This window comes from Fundulus heteroclitus, unplaced genomic scaffold (assembly GCF_011125445.2).
Source record: "Fundulus heteroclitus isolate FHET01 unplaced genomic scaffold, MU-UCD_Fhet_4.1 scaffold_85, whole genome shotgun sequence".
Taxonomy (NCBI): domain Eukaryota; kingdom Metazoa; phylum Chordata; class Actinopteri; order Cyprinodontiformes; family Fundulidae; genus Fundulus; species Fundulus heteroclitus.
In genome coordinates this window covers 718,015-735,505 of record NW_023397307.1, presented here as the reverse complement: position 1 = coordinate 735,505, position 17,491 = coordinate 718,015, and the positions used below count along the sequence as shown (strand labels likewise).

Sequence of the window (17,491 nt, the reverse complement as noted above, 5' to 3'; positions counted from 1 at the left end):
CGCAGAAGCATGCGACACATTTGCGTCGGATTGTTTACATTTTTACCATCTTATTAAAACTCACCCGTCCACGTATGATGGCGATTTCCTTGATGTACATAACCAGATGTGAACTGGTTGTGAGCCTCTAGACCCTTGTAAGCTCTCATTTCCTCAAGAGTGTGCAGAGGGTTTTCACCGAACACCAGGTAATGCATCTGGATTACGGCTAAACAAGGCACCGTGGAGGGCATACGGGTCCATATGGTCGATCACGGAACATTTCCTCAGATATACGTCCTTATCTGGTCGCTCTAGCGTGCTGGCGTACTTATCCATTCGCGATACGGTAATACGTGTAAGACAACTAGAGATAAGGAAGTGTGCCACCCAATATGGCGGACCAGAAGTTGGCCAGTGACGTCAGTGAAAACACCCTATTATGTCAGTCCTGAAGGAGCAAAGCACTGCCTGACCATCACCCCACCACCACCACAGTTTGAATGTTGGTATGAATAATAATAATAATATTAATAATAATAACTTCAATTTATATAGCGCCTTTCAGGATACCCAAGGTCGCTTTACAAGAGTGGGAGTAGGGGGGTAGGGACAGGGTGGGGGTTTAGGTAGGGGAGGCAAGAGAGAAAAGATGTGTTTTGAAGTGCTTTTGGAAATGTGTCAGGGAAGTGGCGGAACGGATAAGAGGGGGCAGGGTGTTCCAAAGAGTAGGGGCAATTGCACAGAAAGCCCTGTCACCAAAGGTCTTGAGTCTGGTGCGGGGAATGGAGAGTAAGTCCTTGCTGGTGGAGCGCAGGGACCGTGACTGGGTGAACAGGGGGAGGAGGTCAGTGATGTGTACTTGGGTGCCAGTGAGTGAAGTGCTTTGAAAGTGAGGAGGAGCATTTTGTAGCTGATGCGTTGTTTGATTGGCAGCCAGTGGAGTTTCTTGAGGATGGGGGTGATGTGCTGCCAGGACTTGGTGTGGGTTAACACCCTGGCATTTGAGTTCTGGACATACCGCAATCTGTCTAGGGCTTTGTTGGGCAACCAGACAGAACACCATTGCAGTAGTCCAGACGGGAGGTGACGAATGCATGAATGAGAGTTTCGGTAAGTGACGGCCGAAGTCTTGAAATGTTACGGAGGTGAAAGAAGGCAGATTTGGTGATGCTCTGGATGTGGAAACTGAATGAGAGTGTGGAGTCCAAAATGACGCCCAAGTTCCGCACTTTGGGCGATGGAGAGGTGGGACAACCATCGATGACCAGGGTGAGGTCTCCAACCTTCCTGAGCAGTGGTGCTGGGGCCACCACCATGAGCTCTGTCTTGTTGGTGTTGAGTTTCAGAAGGTTGTTGGTCATCCAGGTTTTGATATCATGCAGACAGTTGTTGAGTTGTATTTGTGGTAGTTGTGAGGAGGGCTTGGTGCTGACATACAGTTGGGTGTCGTCTGCGTAGCAGTGGAAACTGAGTCCATGGTTGCGGATGATCTGACCGAGGGGGAGCAAGTAGATAGTAAAGAGGAGGGGACCAAGGGCAGATCCCTGAGGAACGCCATGGTTAACTGTTGCAGTAGATAAGTAGGAGCCTTGCAGAGTGATGTATTGTTTACGGTTGGAGAGGTAAGACAGAAACCAAGAGAGAGTAGTGTCGGTAAGGTCGATGAGGTCAGAGAGAGGGGAGAGGAAGATGGAGTGGGAAATGGTGTCGAAGGCAGCAGAGAGGTCGAGGAGGATGAGGATGGAAACAAGGCCGTTGTCTGCAGCAATCAGGAGGTTTGCATGGATTGCATGATTTTTTTTTTTTAAATGAAATGCTGTTACGTTTACACCAGATACAGACACACTTGTCAAAGAAGTGCCACTTTTGTCTTTTCGGTCTACAGAACATTTTCCCAAAGGTCATTGGGGGACAAACGTGAGACTGATTGTTTCCTGCTTTTTAGGTTTTGGAAATCTTTCACGAAGGCCATTTTTGCCCAGTCTCTCGTTCTTATTGCTGATTCATAAACTCTGACCTTAACTGACGCTACAAAGCCTTTGGTGCTTTAGTCGCCATTCTGGGTTCGTTTGTGACCTCCTGGTTGAGTCGCTGATGCATTCCCTGCAGTGTTTTGGTTGTTGTCCTTGACTTTGTTTCTCATATTCTCTTGAATTTCCCTAGAAATGGGCATGATGTGTTGCTGAGAGCTTTTAGCCTACTTCCTGTTGTCAGACAGGGATTTCATGATTCTACAGGTTCAACCGTAATCAGGTTGCGCTAATGAATTGTTTAACATGAGGGACAATTACCTTTTCACATATAAGCAAGATTTGTTTATAGCATTTCTCTCTTTTTAAATTAGAAGTCATTTTCATTCAGGATATAGTCTTCTAATATTAAGACTTTCTTGAGGATCGGAATAATAACAACATTATTAAAATAGAAGAACTCTATAAAGGGTAAACATTTTTCACAGCACTGTAAATGTGCTGGATTGCATTTCTTTTAAATAAGTTGGACTTCTTGTAATGAATTTAATTAATTGGCTGTGATTAAAATCTTTTTGTGAGGGTTTTGAACTACAGAAGTAAAACTGACTGCAGTGAATTGAATTAAAATAAGTGATAGATTCGTTTTGAGTTTTGTTTTACTGTGATTCTCCAAATTTAGACCGTGCTCACAGCAAAGGTAAGGAGCTGACAACTCACATCTACTCCACCCAACCTGTGAAGAGTTACTGTGCCCAGAAAGGACAAGGCTTGATGGAGCAGATGGATTCCTCAACTCTTATTTGCTCCTTTTACTCTTTTGTCTTTGTGCCACAAGTTAATAATCGCAGTAAATCAGTTGTTTCTTCACTCTCCTTTGCAAGATAATTGGCAGTAAAGAGTCAGTAAGGAGTCTAACGCCCATGCGTAACAACCAATGACGTGAAGCCAAAAGTTCAGTCATCGCCTTAACGCGAACCCCGTCTCCCAGCACAGCTTCTCCTTCCCAATTAGCGCCGTCTTTGCCTCAAGTCTCCCTGTCAACTCCAATCAGGGCAGCCCGTCTCCTCGGAGATGACTGAACATCCAGCTTGCCACCTGGAGGCCAAGCTCTGAGGATGCTGGAGCGAGCGCATGCGAAGGACACCAAAGAGGTGGAAGATTAAAAAACACAGAGGGAAAATTAGAAATCCGCATTAGTTTCGAATGCAGTGCAGAACATAACAGAACAAAAGTTTTAGCAGTCATTTTTTTTTTTTTTTTGCAGGTCTTTATGCGGAAGTGTGTTTTGAGAGACTTGTTGATGACAAGAAAAAAGGCAGAAATATATTACTAAACACTAGGAAATGTGCAATATTTCTTACAATATATTTAAAAAGATCTGTTAAACATAAATTAAATAACCACTATGGACTAACGTTACGGACCCGACCCTCATAACGATGGTAAGCCGACATGACACAGCTCTTTGTTGAGGGCTGAGCTCAAGGGCATTTCATCAAGACCACTCACCAGGCTAACTTATTATTACACTTTGTCAGTAAACGGTTTGCCATATTTATATGCCAGTGGCTTTTAAAGAGCCATTGCCTAAAGGTTGAGGCCGAAGAGATGCAGAGTTAGGATTTACTTTGAAGAGGAACAAGAAAAGATGGAGAGCTGAAACACAGATAATTTGGAGCAGCAACTGAGTAATCAATACACCCAGAGGTGCATTTAAATAATGTCATTTCTTCAGTTAATTCTTATACCCCGTTTACACTACCCCTTTTTAACCGTGCCAAGACCAGTCCGAGCTCAGTAACGGAGATAACTATCGAGTGTAAATGGAACGCAAACTGAACTGAACCGAGCCAGACACAACTGGACCACGCTAAATGCAGCCCAGTTCCATGTGTGGGCTCGGCCCGGTTTTTCTCTGGCCTGGTTCTCTAATAACAAAGAGCGCTTGAGCAGACCGCGTCATCTCCTTACAGTCAGCTGACATTTCAGACATTCACAAAAATATTAGCTTCCCTACCGTGACACATGGTTTCCAGTGATGATTCTGCTTAGCAGTGTGATGAACCTCACCGTCTGTCATTTCCTGCGTCTGTAAATCCTTATTAGACGTTCGTTTGTCTTATCTACTTCCCAAAAGCCGACTCTGTCAAGTAAATTCACCAAAAGTTGTCGTCTTCACCCGACTCTCCGCAAACAACGAAATATAACCAAACATAACTTTCTGAATGTTACAGGCACGGCCATTTTTATTTGCTTGATTTCCTCCTTCAATCCTAGAGAGCAGTAGTACCGTAGATCTTCACTAGGAGGCGAGGAAACCAAGGAACCGAGATAGCGTGATGTGTAAACGGTCGTCAGAACCAGGCTCGGCTTGGTTAACTGATCCAAGCTTGGACCGAGCTCGGCATGGATCGGTTTAACAAGGGTAGTGGAAATGGGGCTAATGTCTGACACATTTATGCTCCACACAACTTTTCTTCCAAAGTAGCACTATTCTCCTAGACTCTAGAGGGCAGTGTTGGGTTCCTGCACTAAACGTAATAAACCCAACTACCTATAGAAGAAGAAAACACAAGTGTTTCCAAGATTTTAAAGCCTCTTACATTCTTCCAAGAGTGACAGCGATTTCTGTCCAGGAACTGTTGACAACTTGTGAATCACGGTGATCTTTGTGGGCTGAATATATACATATTTATAAATATATACATATTTATGAACCTTCACCAGTAGAGAGTGGTTGGTCGTCCGCCATCTTTTTCTGTGCGGGGCTGTCCTTGTAGTTAGACATTTTCCAAGGTGCGTTGAGTGGAAACCTGTGACCACGCAGAGGTGTGTAGAAAACAAAATGAGGTAACATGACCGCGTGGACCTCACAGGGTAATCAAGCATAAACCAGGCTTTAGTCCACGAGAAGTTATCTTGATCCTTCTCGGCTTTCAGAAGACTTTCCTGCTCTTTTTCTTTTGCTAGTTAATGTCTAAGTAGTCTCAATAAATAAAACCAATAGAATGTGTTATAAGTTGTCTTTAGGAGGATTTAATACATACATACAACTATGTATAGAAACAATCCTTAGAAACAGTGGAGAAAGGAAAGGTTTTCTCATTAAGTCAAAAGCACAGTACCTTCATACTTACATACATACTTCATACTTACCAGCTCAGCTACAGCAAACTGCAAAAATGGTTTCAAGGTCTTTTCTTGTCACATTGATTAAGTTATTGGATTGCCATACATTTATTTGGATGACACAATGCCAAGAAATCAATGTAAACAACATCTCCAAAAAACATAAAATGATCTACTTTTATTTTCACAATTTCATGTTTGAAAAATGTCCAAAATAACCTAAAACCATAAAAAAAAAAAAAAACTACATTCACACATTACATTGCTTAGAAAGACAGCCTTTATCATATTTTGTATGACATTCATTTTGTCTCGATACAAATATATTAGTTCAGAGTAGAACCAATGGTCAATATTATACATTAATTATTAACATTAAGAAAACACAGTGTGTTGTCCTATATGGTAATGTGCCCCTTTGACAACTTGCAGGTGTGTAGAAGAAACACAAAGTGAGAACGAAGTGACACTGATGTAACATTTTTGGTAACACTTTTCCTAAGGCATACAGCTGCATGTTGCAACTCCTAAATAAGTTGTTTATTTTTTTCAGCCTTTATTTTTACAAAAATGGAGCCCTATTGTGTTTTTTTGTACGTAAAAGAAGAGCTTGACCAGTGGTAGATCAACCAAAACACTTGGAAACTTTACCATTCATCATTATTTAATATTAATAGAAGAAGATAAACTATTTTGCAGCGGTATAAAAAACTTGACAGGTAATTGCCTGTATAGTTTTCTGCAATTAGCTCATAATTTATATATCTTAGCACACTTTACCTAGATACATTTTTGTAGTGATATAGGTTATTTCTACACAACCGTACAAATATATGGGGTCCCACAAGGTACTATTCTTGGTTATCGGTTATTCTCAGAGTAAATGTGGATGAAACTAAGGATATAACATTAACTTCTGACATGTATAGCTATGCAGATTATACTAAGTTGTATTTAGAAAATCAAAGGATGTCCTCTAATATTCTTAGTGCAGAGCTGTTACAAAATATTTATGCTCAAATTGTTTTGAGTATCAGTTGGGATTAGTTGGAGATTTAACCATAGTGACGACTGTAAGGCACAGGAATATCTTACTCCTACTAATTGTGAATTTATTTTATTTGTCTAAACTAATAAAGACAAAAGGAGCACTAACAAAAACTGTTGGCACTCATGTAACACATTAAGAACATAACAATTATTTTAAATACCTCATAGCTTCTTTTTATTCTGTATGCCTTAAGCCAAGTGTCAGTTTTTGTTTGTTTTGTAACAAAATGTAAAACAATATTTAAACTATACAGCAAAAGCTGTTCTGTTTTCTTATCATCTTTGAGCACAAATGTACAACATAATCTTTTACATTATTACACAATAACAACATTTTAGTAAAAGCAAAGGAAAATATTGAAAATATCTAGTAACAGCAGAGCTTTTGCTAAACCTTTATGTGAACTCATCAAAAACTTATGTGGCAATTAGCAGCTTCCAAGAGTTTCAGCTTCCAATAAAATTGGGGAAATCTTTTACATTTAAAGATCTATATTTCAGCACAAAGTAAAAAAAAAAAAAAAAAACCTTTTCAGGCTAAGCCAATAAATTCAAATGAGGTGAGAAAATCCTAAAATGATATTTCTGTTGAATCTTGCCAGTGTGGAAATAAAGAGGTATCTTGGACGGGCAGTGAACTGATCCACCTAATTAACAGTGAAGGAAACATTTATGGAGCGCTCTTTCAGCAGCAGTTTAATATAGAAGTGAAAACAGATTTAAATAATTTTCTGATAAATTGAACATTTCCTGAGAGATGTAAACAAGACAAGAAAGCCCGCAACAAACCAACCTGGCTGCTGGTTGGAAATAATTGGTTATTTAAATGCTGCTTTTGCACCGATGTCTTCATCTGTTAAAGAAGTTTGTGTGGGAAAAAATAAATAAATGGCATGTACAATGATCCATTCCACTAGTTTCTGCATCTCTGGTCCTGGTATGCCACATTCCTGCCCCTTTTGGATGCACCCCTGCTCCAACACACCTGACTCACATGAATGCTTATTGACGGGGCCTTTGCAAAACTGGCTGACAGTTTTGCAAAGCAGGTAATGCAACCTTTTGATTCAGACGTGTTTGAGCAGGGGTGCATGCAAAAGTTGCAACACAGTTGGCAGTCAAAGCCCTAAAATAGGTTTTTACGTCCGACGTCAGCTTAAAATCCCAATCCGACGTCAGTGAGAAGTAAGCACGTCTCTGAGCAAACACCACAATAATGTGAAAAAAGCTGCAAACAATGCAGTTTGACCGTGAGTACTGTGCTAAATATCAAATATTACACCACAAGCCCCGATGGGAACCGGTAGACACACCGTCATCAGTTCCCTTTTTACAGATAAATAACAATTTCAGTCCGAGTGCCTGCTTTACCGGAGCAGTGAGCACAGCCTCAGACCTACCAAAGCAGATAATAAGCATTTGGTGCATGCACAGCATATTAACAAAAGCAGTTTAATGCATTAACATGGAAACGATACCATATTCCAGAACCCTCTCTGAATTGGTAGAAGCCACACTGTATTCAGCAGCGTTCTATGCATGAGCTCAGACTACCTGAGCTCACAAGCTGACCTGGGTCAAACATGGATTTGTGAAAGCAAAGCGTCCAAAGAGAAAGAGGAGTTTCCACTAATCTGAAGCGCTCTCAAAACTTTAAAATATGCTACTTATTTTGCAGTTTGAATGAAAGACAAAATCCACATATCCACTTGCTCTGCATGTCCAGTCGAGGTTTCTGAACTAAATCACCCAAAATAATTATTGCTATGTTGTAAGATTTTCTAAGAAAAGTGAGAAACACCAAAATGTTCCTCTTTTGCCTCTTTAGCAGGAGTCACAAATGTATCTGAGAGTTAATTGTGCGCCGTTTGGACACCCACAGTGTCGGTCAGTGGGGCCAGAGTATCATACAATGCATAATTTGCTCCAATAGCAACAAACAAGCAACGTGAGGAATGTACTGACCAGCGGGGACACGCTACACGAGTCCAGCGTTCACACAAAGCACCTTTGCCTGCCGCAGATGGACATTGGCTTCCTGTCTCATTAGTCACTGCAACTGTCTTGTTCCTATCAGACGTCTGTCTGCTTTGTCTGCTGCGTAGCTTTTTGGTGCTTTTGACAAGCATCCTGACTGCAACAGTCCACATGCACAGCTGAATATGCTACCAAATGCATGGCTGAAACATTACTGCAAAACTTTAAATTGTCAGTTTCTGAGCTTTTCCTCCACAGAGACAATCAGTTCTGGTCTCACCTTTATTTATATTAATACCACCTTTGCACATCAGGACAGATGGCGCCAGGCTACATTAAACAGACAAAACAGAGGAACCAAGAACTTATGTAGGTTTACCATTATCCAAAACTTACCTTTTTTTTCTTCCTTTTGGGAGAAAAAACGTCAGGTTTGAAACATTCAAGTGTTGTTTTAACCCTCATCTACGTCCCAGACTCTGGGAACATCAGTCCAAACATAAAACTCTCACAGCTCAGAGCACTTAGAAATCAGCAGCCGCCATTTCTAAAGCTGAAACCAACATTTGCTAATAAAAATGCAGGTCACTCCTGTGGGATATTTCTGTTCAGGTCAGGTTTTCTGCCAAGCATCCTGACTGCAACAGTCCACATGCACAGCTGGATATGCTACCAGATGCACGGCTGAAACATCGCTGTCGAGTTTAACCTGCAAAGCTTTAAATTGTCAGTTTCTGAGCTTTTCCTCTGCAGAGACAATCAGTTCTGGCCTCACTCTTATTTATATTAATGCCAACATTTGCTAATAAAAATGCAGGTCACTCCTGTGGGTTATTTCCGTTCAGGTCACGTTTTTTTTCTTTTCAAATTTAGAGAAAAGTAAAAACGTTTGACCCAGGTCAACCTGGAGGCTACGTTAATTTCTATCTTTCTTCAGCGTGAAACATCTGACTCAGGCTCTCACAGGACCGTAGTCTCCGACTGCAGGATGGACTGAGCTCTGGAGCGGCGCTGAAACTGCGTCGTCTGCTCCGAGCCGTTCCTGGACGCGAAGTTGCTGTTGAAGTGACGAGCTCTGCTCAGGTGGCAGTTCAGACACACGCTCCGCCACTTCCTCTTCAGCTCCCCCTGGACCTGAAGAAGAGACGTTTCAGGACCATCTCAGACAGCTGGAAATGTCGACTTCATGCATCATTCACAGATGTTGCTTTGGAAACCAGAGCATCTGCTTAAAGTCCAGTTAATGCTACACAATACAACAGGGATTTTAAATCAGCAAAAAAAAAAAAAAAGATAAAAGCTCAGATTTGACAATATTTAAAATAATCACACCCTGAAGAAGGCTGCTTGTGCCGCTACGCGTGGGTTGCTTCTCTTTATGTTTTTAAACGTTCTATGATGAATTAGCCAGTTAAATAAAGGCTTTTTATATTTTTGAAGAAGAGTGCCTTGGACCTCCCTTTTTTCTATTTAAAATAATCCTTTAGAAAACACGTTTCATGAGGCTCTACTTCACAGTCAAACCAATAAGCCATCAAATCCAACAGTTTGACTTCGTGTTTTTATTTCTCTCTGGCGAGTACGATCACATTGCTACATGGTTCACAACAATGAATTGTAAGAAATCCCCATAAAGGTGATTTTATTGGAGACAACCCCCAGTCGGTCGAGGCAGATGACTGGTTCTGGTTCTTCTGGAGGTTTTCCTTCCTTTTAAAGGGGAGTTTTCCTCTCCACTGTCGCCTCATGCATGCTCAGTATGAGGGATTGCTGCAAAGCCATCAACAATGCAGACGACTGTCCACTGTGGCTCTACGCTCTTTCAGGAGGAGTGAATGCTGCTTGGAGAGACTTGATGCAACCTGCTGGGTTTTCTTAGAGAGAAAACTTTCTGACCAATCTGTATAATTTCACATAATCTGTATAATCTGATTGAATTTGACTTTGGAAAGAGCCTTGAGATGACGTTTCATGAATTGAATAGACACAGAACTAGAAATAAATCCTCCATCAGGCTTTACAGCCTCGCACCTTTGTGTTATATCGATGTAGCTATGCTGTTAGATTATTCAAATATCCACACCTCTAATGCAACTTTGTTTGCTTCTGCTTTGTTTAAACTTTATAAATGAAGTGGAAAAAAGTGGAAACGCCAAGGTTTGACACAAACACTTCCTACTGAAACTAGGAGCTCACATTGAAAAACAAAATCAAAATCCATATGTGAGTGAAGAGGTTTACTCCGCCGTCTAATCATGTCCGTCTGTCTGGCAATTCCACTGATGAGTCTTGATTGGGAAGTTGCCAGTAGAAAAGTGCTTGCCTGATTGCATATTGTGTCAAGTTTCAGATGTTATAGCCTCAAACGCCGGGCCAACATCATATGGAGCCCTGCGGGCTGTGAATAAGATGCTGGGGCGCCTCCGAATGAGCAACTTCTTGCAACATAATGTATGACTGGGTTACAATGTGAGTGTTTTTTTTGTTGCTTCTTTTTAGTTAAAATTGGAGAGTTTATGTAAGTGAAAACTCACCTCACTGTTCAGGAAACAGTACAGGATCGCCACCACCAGACCCTAGAAATTAAAAACCCAACAAACTTTATTTAGTAAAATCAGGAGCAAAAAATGGCTAATTAATATCATCATTCTTTAAAGATGTAGACAGAGGTAAGCATACCTGGAAGGAACCGAGAGCCAGGTCAAAAAATATCTTATAATCTTCTGTGATGGACTCGTTGGGAGACACAAAGACAACGTAGTGGATCCCAAACAGAGGAATGAGGAGGAGGGTGGACTTGGCCAGCCGCCTGAGAACAAAGAAAGAGACGTGGCTATAAGACAGTGATTTTACCAAAAACATAAAATAAACCAATACAGTGTTTTGTATTTTAGATAATAGTCAACACTAAAAACCAACAGAGCACAATTTCTCATAACTGCCTATGATATTACCAGTGCCGTCTCTGGCATCAAAAGTTAAGTAGGGCACAAAAACTCAACACATAGCAGCAACTAATTATTTGGTGATGCATACAACCTGAATTTGATACATTTTAAATTAAACAGATAAATTAGCATAAACCAAGACACTAGAAATGCCCTTTTATATAAGCTAAATATAATTACATTTTTTAATACATAAAATTCCAAATAAAGGCTCACTAATAAAGTAAATTAATTGAACAGAAAATATTCACATCAATCCTTCATTGAGCCAACAAGGACATCCAAGACCAGATTGTCCCACACTTTCTGGCAAAACATAAACGTAACATGTGCATTTCCAGTATTTTGATTGGACGATCTGAGCTTGGGGACAGGAAGAATAGATGTATGTATAAAATAATGTGTAATGCATAACTAGATGTTTTTTTTTTTTTGTTTGGGTAAATACTGTACATCTTGGTTGGTTGTGATGGATAACACAAATGCAGATCCCTCTAAGGGCGACTTCAAGATGTTCCTCAAGTCCATAAAATAACCATAAAATAACCATAAATCAAGCCTGTTTGTTTTTACAAGCATAGTTACGATTAAATACAAAGGGAATCATTAGTGCAAGCTGCCACATGGACTTCCAAAGATGGTTAAAAGGTTACAGTTAATAATGCATCTCTACAGACTCTTCTCCTGCCACCAATAAGGGAACACAGGCAGGCTTCATCTTCAGCGACATCTACTGGTTGAAATGGGAACTACAGTGAATGTTGTGTCCCTCAAGTGAAAAAAAATAAAAGTTAATTGGAACAACATTCACCAAATTCTGAATAGAAACCTGATGGGCGAAGGTTCTCAGAAAGAGAGTCATGCCCTGCAGCTCAGAGAGACAGTTTTGCTCTCCAGAAACAATCAGGGGTGCAGAATTGCCACATTTCTTTATTTTTCCTTCCTTGATCTGGTGCTAGTCTAATAGGAGTCTCAGGGCTGTTGGGGGTGGGGTCTTTTGTCTGGTTGCATCCTATTCACAAGGTTTAAAGGCACAAGGTCAGCTGAATCATGCAAACTGAATGTAGATTTAATAGTAAAATAAATTAATGTACAATGTTAAAATAGGAATGACAGATTAACTGAAAATTACTAAAGTCAAAAGTATAAATATAGGTATAGGTGATTGCTGGATCTAAAACAGGTGATTGGGAGAAGGAACCAGAACAACTGAGCAAGGTTGGCTGGACAATAACTAATAACACATAACTACTTGAAGGTGACTTAAAATGCTTCCTTTTAAACATTTAGGATAGGTCTACAGGTGACACAAAACATATTCATTGCATTTTTTGAACAAAATTGTTGTCAGATGAGATTTCGCCTCCCCTGTTTCACCTATTTTGAGTAGTTTTTAGGGCTTTGTCAGTTTTAGGCAAATAAGCCAAAGCTGGCTACGCCCCACAACTCATCGTTAACACTTAGCATTTTATACACGTGAAAACTGCTGTGAGCAGATGCACAATACTGCAACCGTACATCTTCGACCCTGAGTCAGACGCACAAGAAGTGACAAAGATGCAGCAACAGTTTCTGAATGGTAGGTAGCCTAAACCTACAGGACTGCCTTACAGAGAGCTTCAGAGTTACGCTGAAAGACACATTTCTGTGGTCTTAAACCATCCTGTTATATCTTCTCCACTGCCTAGAAACATCTGTCTGTGAGTGTTATGTGTTTATAAAGTATTGGCTTGTTTAAGACACTTTTGGGAGGCATTTTGTTTTTGTTTTTAGGGGGCAAGAATCTTAGACAAAATAAGATACTAATAACGCTAGCCTCCCTGTGGGGTTTTCAATGCAACTTAGCAAATTAGTGAGTTGTCTGTGGTTTTTAAGCTGTTAAGTGTGTTTACAGCATGCATTACTGCCAATGTTAAGTTGTGCATGTGGTCCAACTTCAATGTAAGATATGATGTAAAATTCATATGTTAAATTATTGGATGTTACAGTTGACTACGCTTGGCTTGCCTGGTGACGGGTTGGGCTCGGCTGGGATTGCTAGCGGTGTAAGAAGTCTGCTTATTAAAGGTGACTTTGGACTTGCTTTTCTCAAATTTTCCAACGTGTCTAAATACCAAATAACAAACATGCAACAATACTGATTAGAAGTGGCCTCTGTGTGGTGGGTTGCTTGTTTTCATAGAGCTGGTCACTTGTTCCTCTTGCAAGATCGAGCTACACTGGTTGCTGGGTGAGTGGCAGTGCCTACCGATGGAGAGGCAATAATTGGGAGGTTTATGAATTTGGCTCATTTTCCAGACACCAGCAAAACATTTATTTATTGCCAAAAACAGCCTGAACTGTTTCTAGAAGTAGCAGAGCTACAAAACGAGCAAAAAGGGGGATTTATTGCATAACAGGTCCCCTTTTGTGTTTAACAAAACACAGCAGTTCAATCAAAATACAGAACAAATAAAATCCTAAACCTAAGTCCCAACAAAAAAAGATATTTTGACCTTGATTTGGTAAAGTTTCATAAAAATTTAGCCAGAGATCTTCAGGTCTAAATGACAGCTAATAATATAGTCAACACACAAACCACAGACGAGTAATAATGTAGAAATGTATTATATGTCTGAGTATCGTAATCTGCCTGTTGTCTCAGCCAAGCTGTCTACGGATCTGTACGGCGCCAACACTGAGTCTTTATTAACGGCACTAACAGGGGAATCCGATGTGAAACAAAACAGATGTTTCCAGGTTTTCTACCTCCTGATCTTTAATCCGTAATCTCTACGAGTTCAACAACGCTCAGATTTCACTGCAGCCTGAAGATATTTGAAGATTCCAAACATGATTTCTGGTTAGGAGACAAAGACAGTAAAAAAAAAAAATAAAGCTGCACAGCACAAACAAAGGTTTCATCCTCTTTTATAACGGCTGCATCATGAAAGGCTGTCTGCATAAATGAGTGTTAGGGTCATCCTACCATTTCTGGCAGCGAGGGAATACTACATTTGCAACGAGTCTCTGCTGATCTGTTTTTTTTTTTTTATATCCGTTTTGAAGCACTCAGCTGAATCTACTCCGACTGAGGTTGGTGTAGACACACAAATGTTGACACATACTGTCAGCTTTTATTAACAATTTACTGACAAAAAAAGCAGGTTTTGGATAGCAGAATCTCTGTGGTTTCCCCTGCAGTTTAAAGAGTTTCCAATCTCGATCTACTGTCAGGTACCTGTACTGTGATTGGTCATTGCCGCCTATGTCAGGACATCGCAGCTTCTGAAGCAAGATCCGAATGATGTTGATGAACTGGACGAAGTTGACCTGCAAGAAGAAGAAGAAGAGTGCCAAAGACGTAAACACAGCGTCTCTGAATGTATGACGTTCAAAATGAGGCTCCAAACTGTAACCAGTAAAAAAGGTTTTGGGAGCGGTAAGGTTATGGGAATAAGTTGCAACTATAGCTGCCACGGGATTTAAAACGGAAAGTGTCACTGCCTGGTGGCGGCCCTGTGTGAACGCCTCTATAGAAACAGTCTGGTGGCTAGAGAATACAGGCGTGTGTCTAACCAAGGCCAAGCAAAGATGGATGTCGGCATTGACCTCTGTGAAGCAACTGTTGCCGACCCATCAATCATGGAGCCATTTCCAAACTAATTACATTCTGTCATTCTAGAGAGACAAAGGTTATTCACGAGTAGAGGACATGTGAGATTGCTGCCAATCTTCTCAGGAGTGGACGCCCCAACAAACTCAGGTAGTATTAAAAAAAAACAAAAGCTCTGTCTCAGAGTCTTCGATCCACAGTTTAATGTGTTTCACAGTAAAGTGGATTAACAAGGTTGGCTTGTTTGAAAGGGTTCAAGGAGAAAGACTTTTCCCTCTAGAATAAATGCGACAGCATGGCTCAGGTCTGCCGTCCCGCATCTCTGTGAACCACAAGACTCCTTGAACAAGAAGAAACTAATATAGAGCTGTTTAGCCAGCATGCACCATTCTTCTTCTTTCCTAAATGTCTGAAGAAAAAGAGAACAGCATAGCAACACAAACACTGTGGGGCCTGTTTTGCAGCCAAGTCATCTGCTCAACTTTACATCTTTGAGTAAAGGCAATAACTTTGTCAAAGTAGTCTGGAGTCAAATTTTAAATCCATGCACCTGAGAGCTGCAGCCTGGCCAAAAACCGGGTCATCGACACAATCAGGGCAACGGCCTCGTAAACAACAACAACAACACAACTACCAGAAAATAGAAACGTCTCGTCTAAAGAGCCTGGCCTAAGTAAAAATAAATATCTACAAATCTCAAAGAGCTTAAGGAACGTTGCAAAGAGGAGCGGAACAATTATGTGACAGATCAGTCACGTGAGACAGAGAACGACTAGTGAGTTATTCCTGCTAAAGATTTTTTTGCAACCTACTGAATCCTGGAATGAGCTCAGATTTCCTCTTTACTGCTGCAGGTTTTATGATGGTTTGCATGAAATGTACCAGAGATGTTTGGGTTGCAGCTTTGTTTTTGCCAAGCAAATATACACACAGATTGCAAAATATGTCAAATTCAGCACCTAATCTCCTTAAATAGAATATTTTTTTCCAGGTTTTTCAGTATCATAAATATGATTTTGAGACCTTTCAAAATACTGTTTTATCCTTTGTTTTAAATAGGCGGTAATCAGCTGTACACAGCAACAAACATTTGGGTTTAAAATTAAAATAAATCAGTAGAACCTTACAGATCCTTGGTGAAAAACACATTATGGGTTTAATATCTAATCTGCCCGCGTTAGCAGATTAGAAGGCAGAACACTATTACATAGCTGTTTCTAGTGATTTAGTTTTAAGCTTAATATGATTACAACAATATTCTAATCCACATAGTTCTATTATACCCAAGTTTAATGACTGCATGGGTTCCTTACTGAGAGCAATTTCTCCCTGCAGAGATTGTTAAAGGTTGGGAGAGCTGACCGTGGGATGTCGGTCGGCAGGATAGCGGGAATAAATCCAGCAGGTGGTCCAGCGACTTTAATGCCCAGAGACGGGGATTGCTCACACTTTATACCACGTTTACTACTGAATACGGGGCTCTAACCGTTTATTTAGGCTCATCAAAGCCCCCAAAGACGGGACAAACAATGCCATTCTTTAAAATTTATAGATAGCAGAACATGGAATGTGTTTTTTTCCACTATACTTAAACTATGTAAATCATCCACAAAAGGAAGGATGTGTGATATTATATGTATTCTGATTTAAGACCAAATTAACAGTAAAAGAAACGTTATGACACCTTCAAAAAGTTGATTTCAGCCTATAAAATATTAATTATTATGCCTAGCCTCACAAATCTGCCCGTTATTGAAACTAAGTGGCCATAAACATCATCTTACCAAAATGGAGAATACAATTGGTCCGTTGATCACCCAGTTGGGAATGGGGTTGTCATTCCTTTCCCAGCACCTGTAGGGGCAGAGTAAGGAACATTTATGGAAAAATGCATCTTCCAAGCATGACACAGCCACAGAAAAGTAAAGAACAATAAAACCAGGGAACATGATGGTTTGTTGAATGTAAAACTGATGTTAGAACAGGTAGTTGACTCAGTCTCTCGGATCCACTGCTGCATCGGTGACTCTTTGTTCATTAAGAGACAAATTCAAAATCCTTATAGTTCTTTAAAAAAATATTTTTGGCTCTTAAACAACACCTAAAATCCTCGTCCTTTTCCTCTGTCATCTTGATGTGGCGGTGTCTTTTGTTAGATTTCTGCTGACGATGTGTAAATTCTGTCTGTAATATTTCAGGGCTTCTTTTTTCTCGTGGTGTAAATATGATGTGACACAGGGGCCCAAAAGGGGATAGACAGGAGAACATAGCCTTCATGTAAGGCTGTAGATACTTGGAAGAAATGAAATGACAACAAGAAAATTGGTACAAGCCTAAACTTGTCCAAATCTAGACTCAGAACAATATTTAACCCAAAGGTGACTAAGTCTCCAAGAGAATCAGATGCAATCTAGAAGAATACATTTTCTGTCCTTCTATCATAAAAGTAACCATATGAAATGTGCAAAATGGTACCGTAATATGAAGAATAGAGAGATGAATATATACAAAAATTCCTCATCGCTGCTGTAAGTGAGTATGGTGAAGGATCTGTGATGCTGTGGGCCTATTTCTCCTTCAAAGCCCAGGGGACACAGGTAAAGTGCCTGACACTGTGAACTCTTTAAAATACTTCCTAATTGGGTCGTTCCACAGGATAGTCATCCAGAACTTATGGCCAAATCCTCCCAGAAATGGTTCAGAGACGAAGAACTATCCCATCAAAACACGGTGCTAAGAGATTATTTCTTTCCCCACAGAATAAAAAAAGTCAAATTAAAAGCGGTAATTTACATCTTTCAACATGCGATTGTTATATGCCAATTAAAAAAAAAAAA

General features: G+C 40.3%; 1 protein-coding gene across 2 annotated transcripts in view; it reads right to left on the bottom strand.

The window, feature by feature from the left end:
* Positions 1-5,627: 5,627 nt before the first annotated feature.
* The window catches only part of vipr2 (vasoactive intestinal peptide receptor 2), an 81,263-nt gene continuing 69,399 nt past the window's right edge, over positions 5,628-17,491 (bottom strand). For both annotated transcript variants that reach the window (XM_036134551.1, XM_036134552.1), the window contains exons 9-13: positions 16,439-16,508; positions 14,280-14,371; positions 10,791-10,920; positions 10,646-10,687; positions 5,628-9,245 (exon numbers count right to left, since the gene is read on the bottom strand). In XM_036134551.1, the coding sequence (XP_035990444.1) occupies positions 9,072-9,245; positions 10,646-10,687; positions 10,791-10,920; positions 14,280-14,371; positions 16,439-16,508 (508 nt within the window). In that variant the 3' untranslated portion in view covers positions 5,628-9,071. The remainder of the gene's footprint in view (positions 9,246-10,645; positions 10,688-10,790; positions 10,921-14,279; positions 14,372-16,438; positions 16,509-17,491) is intronic.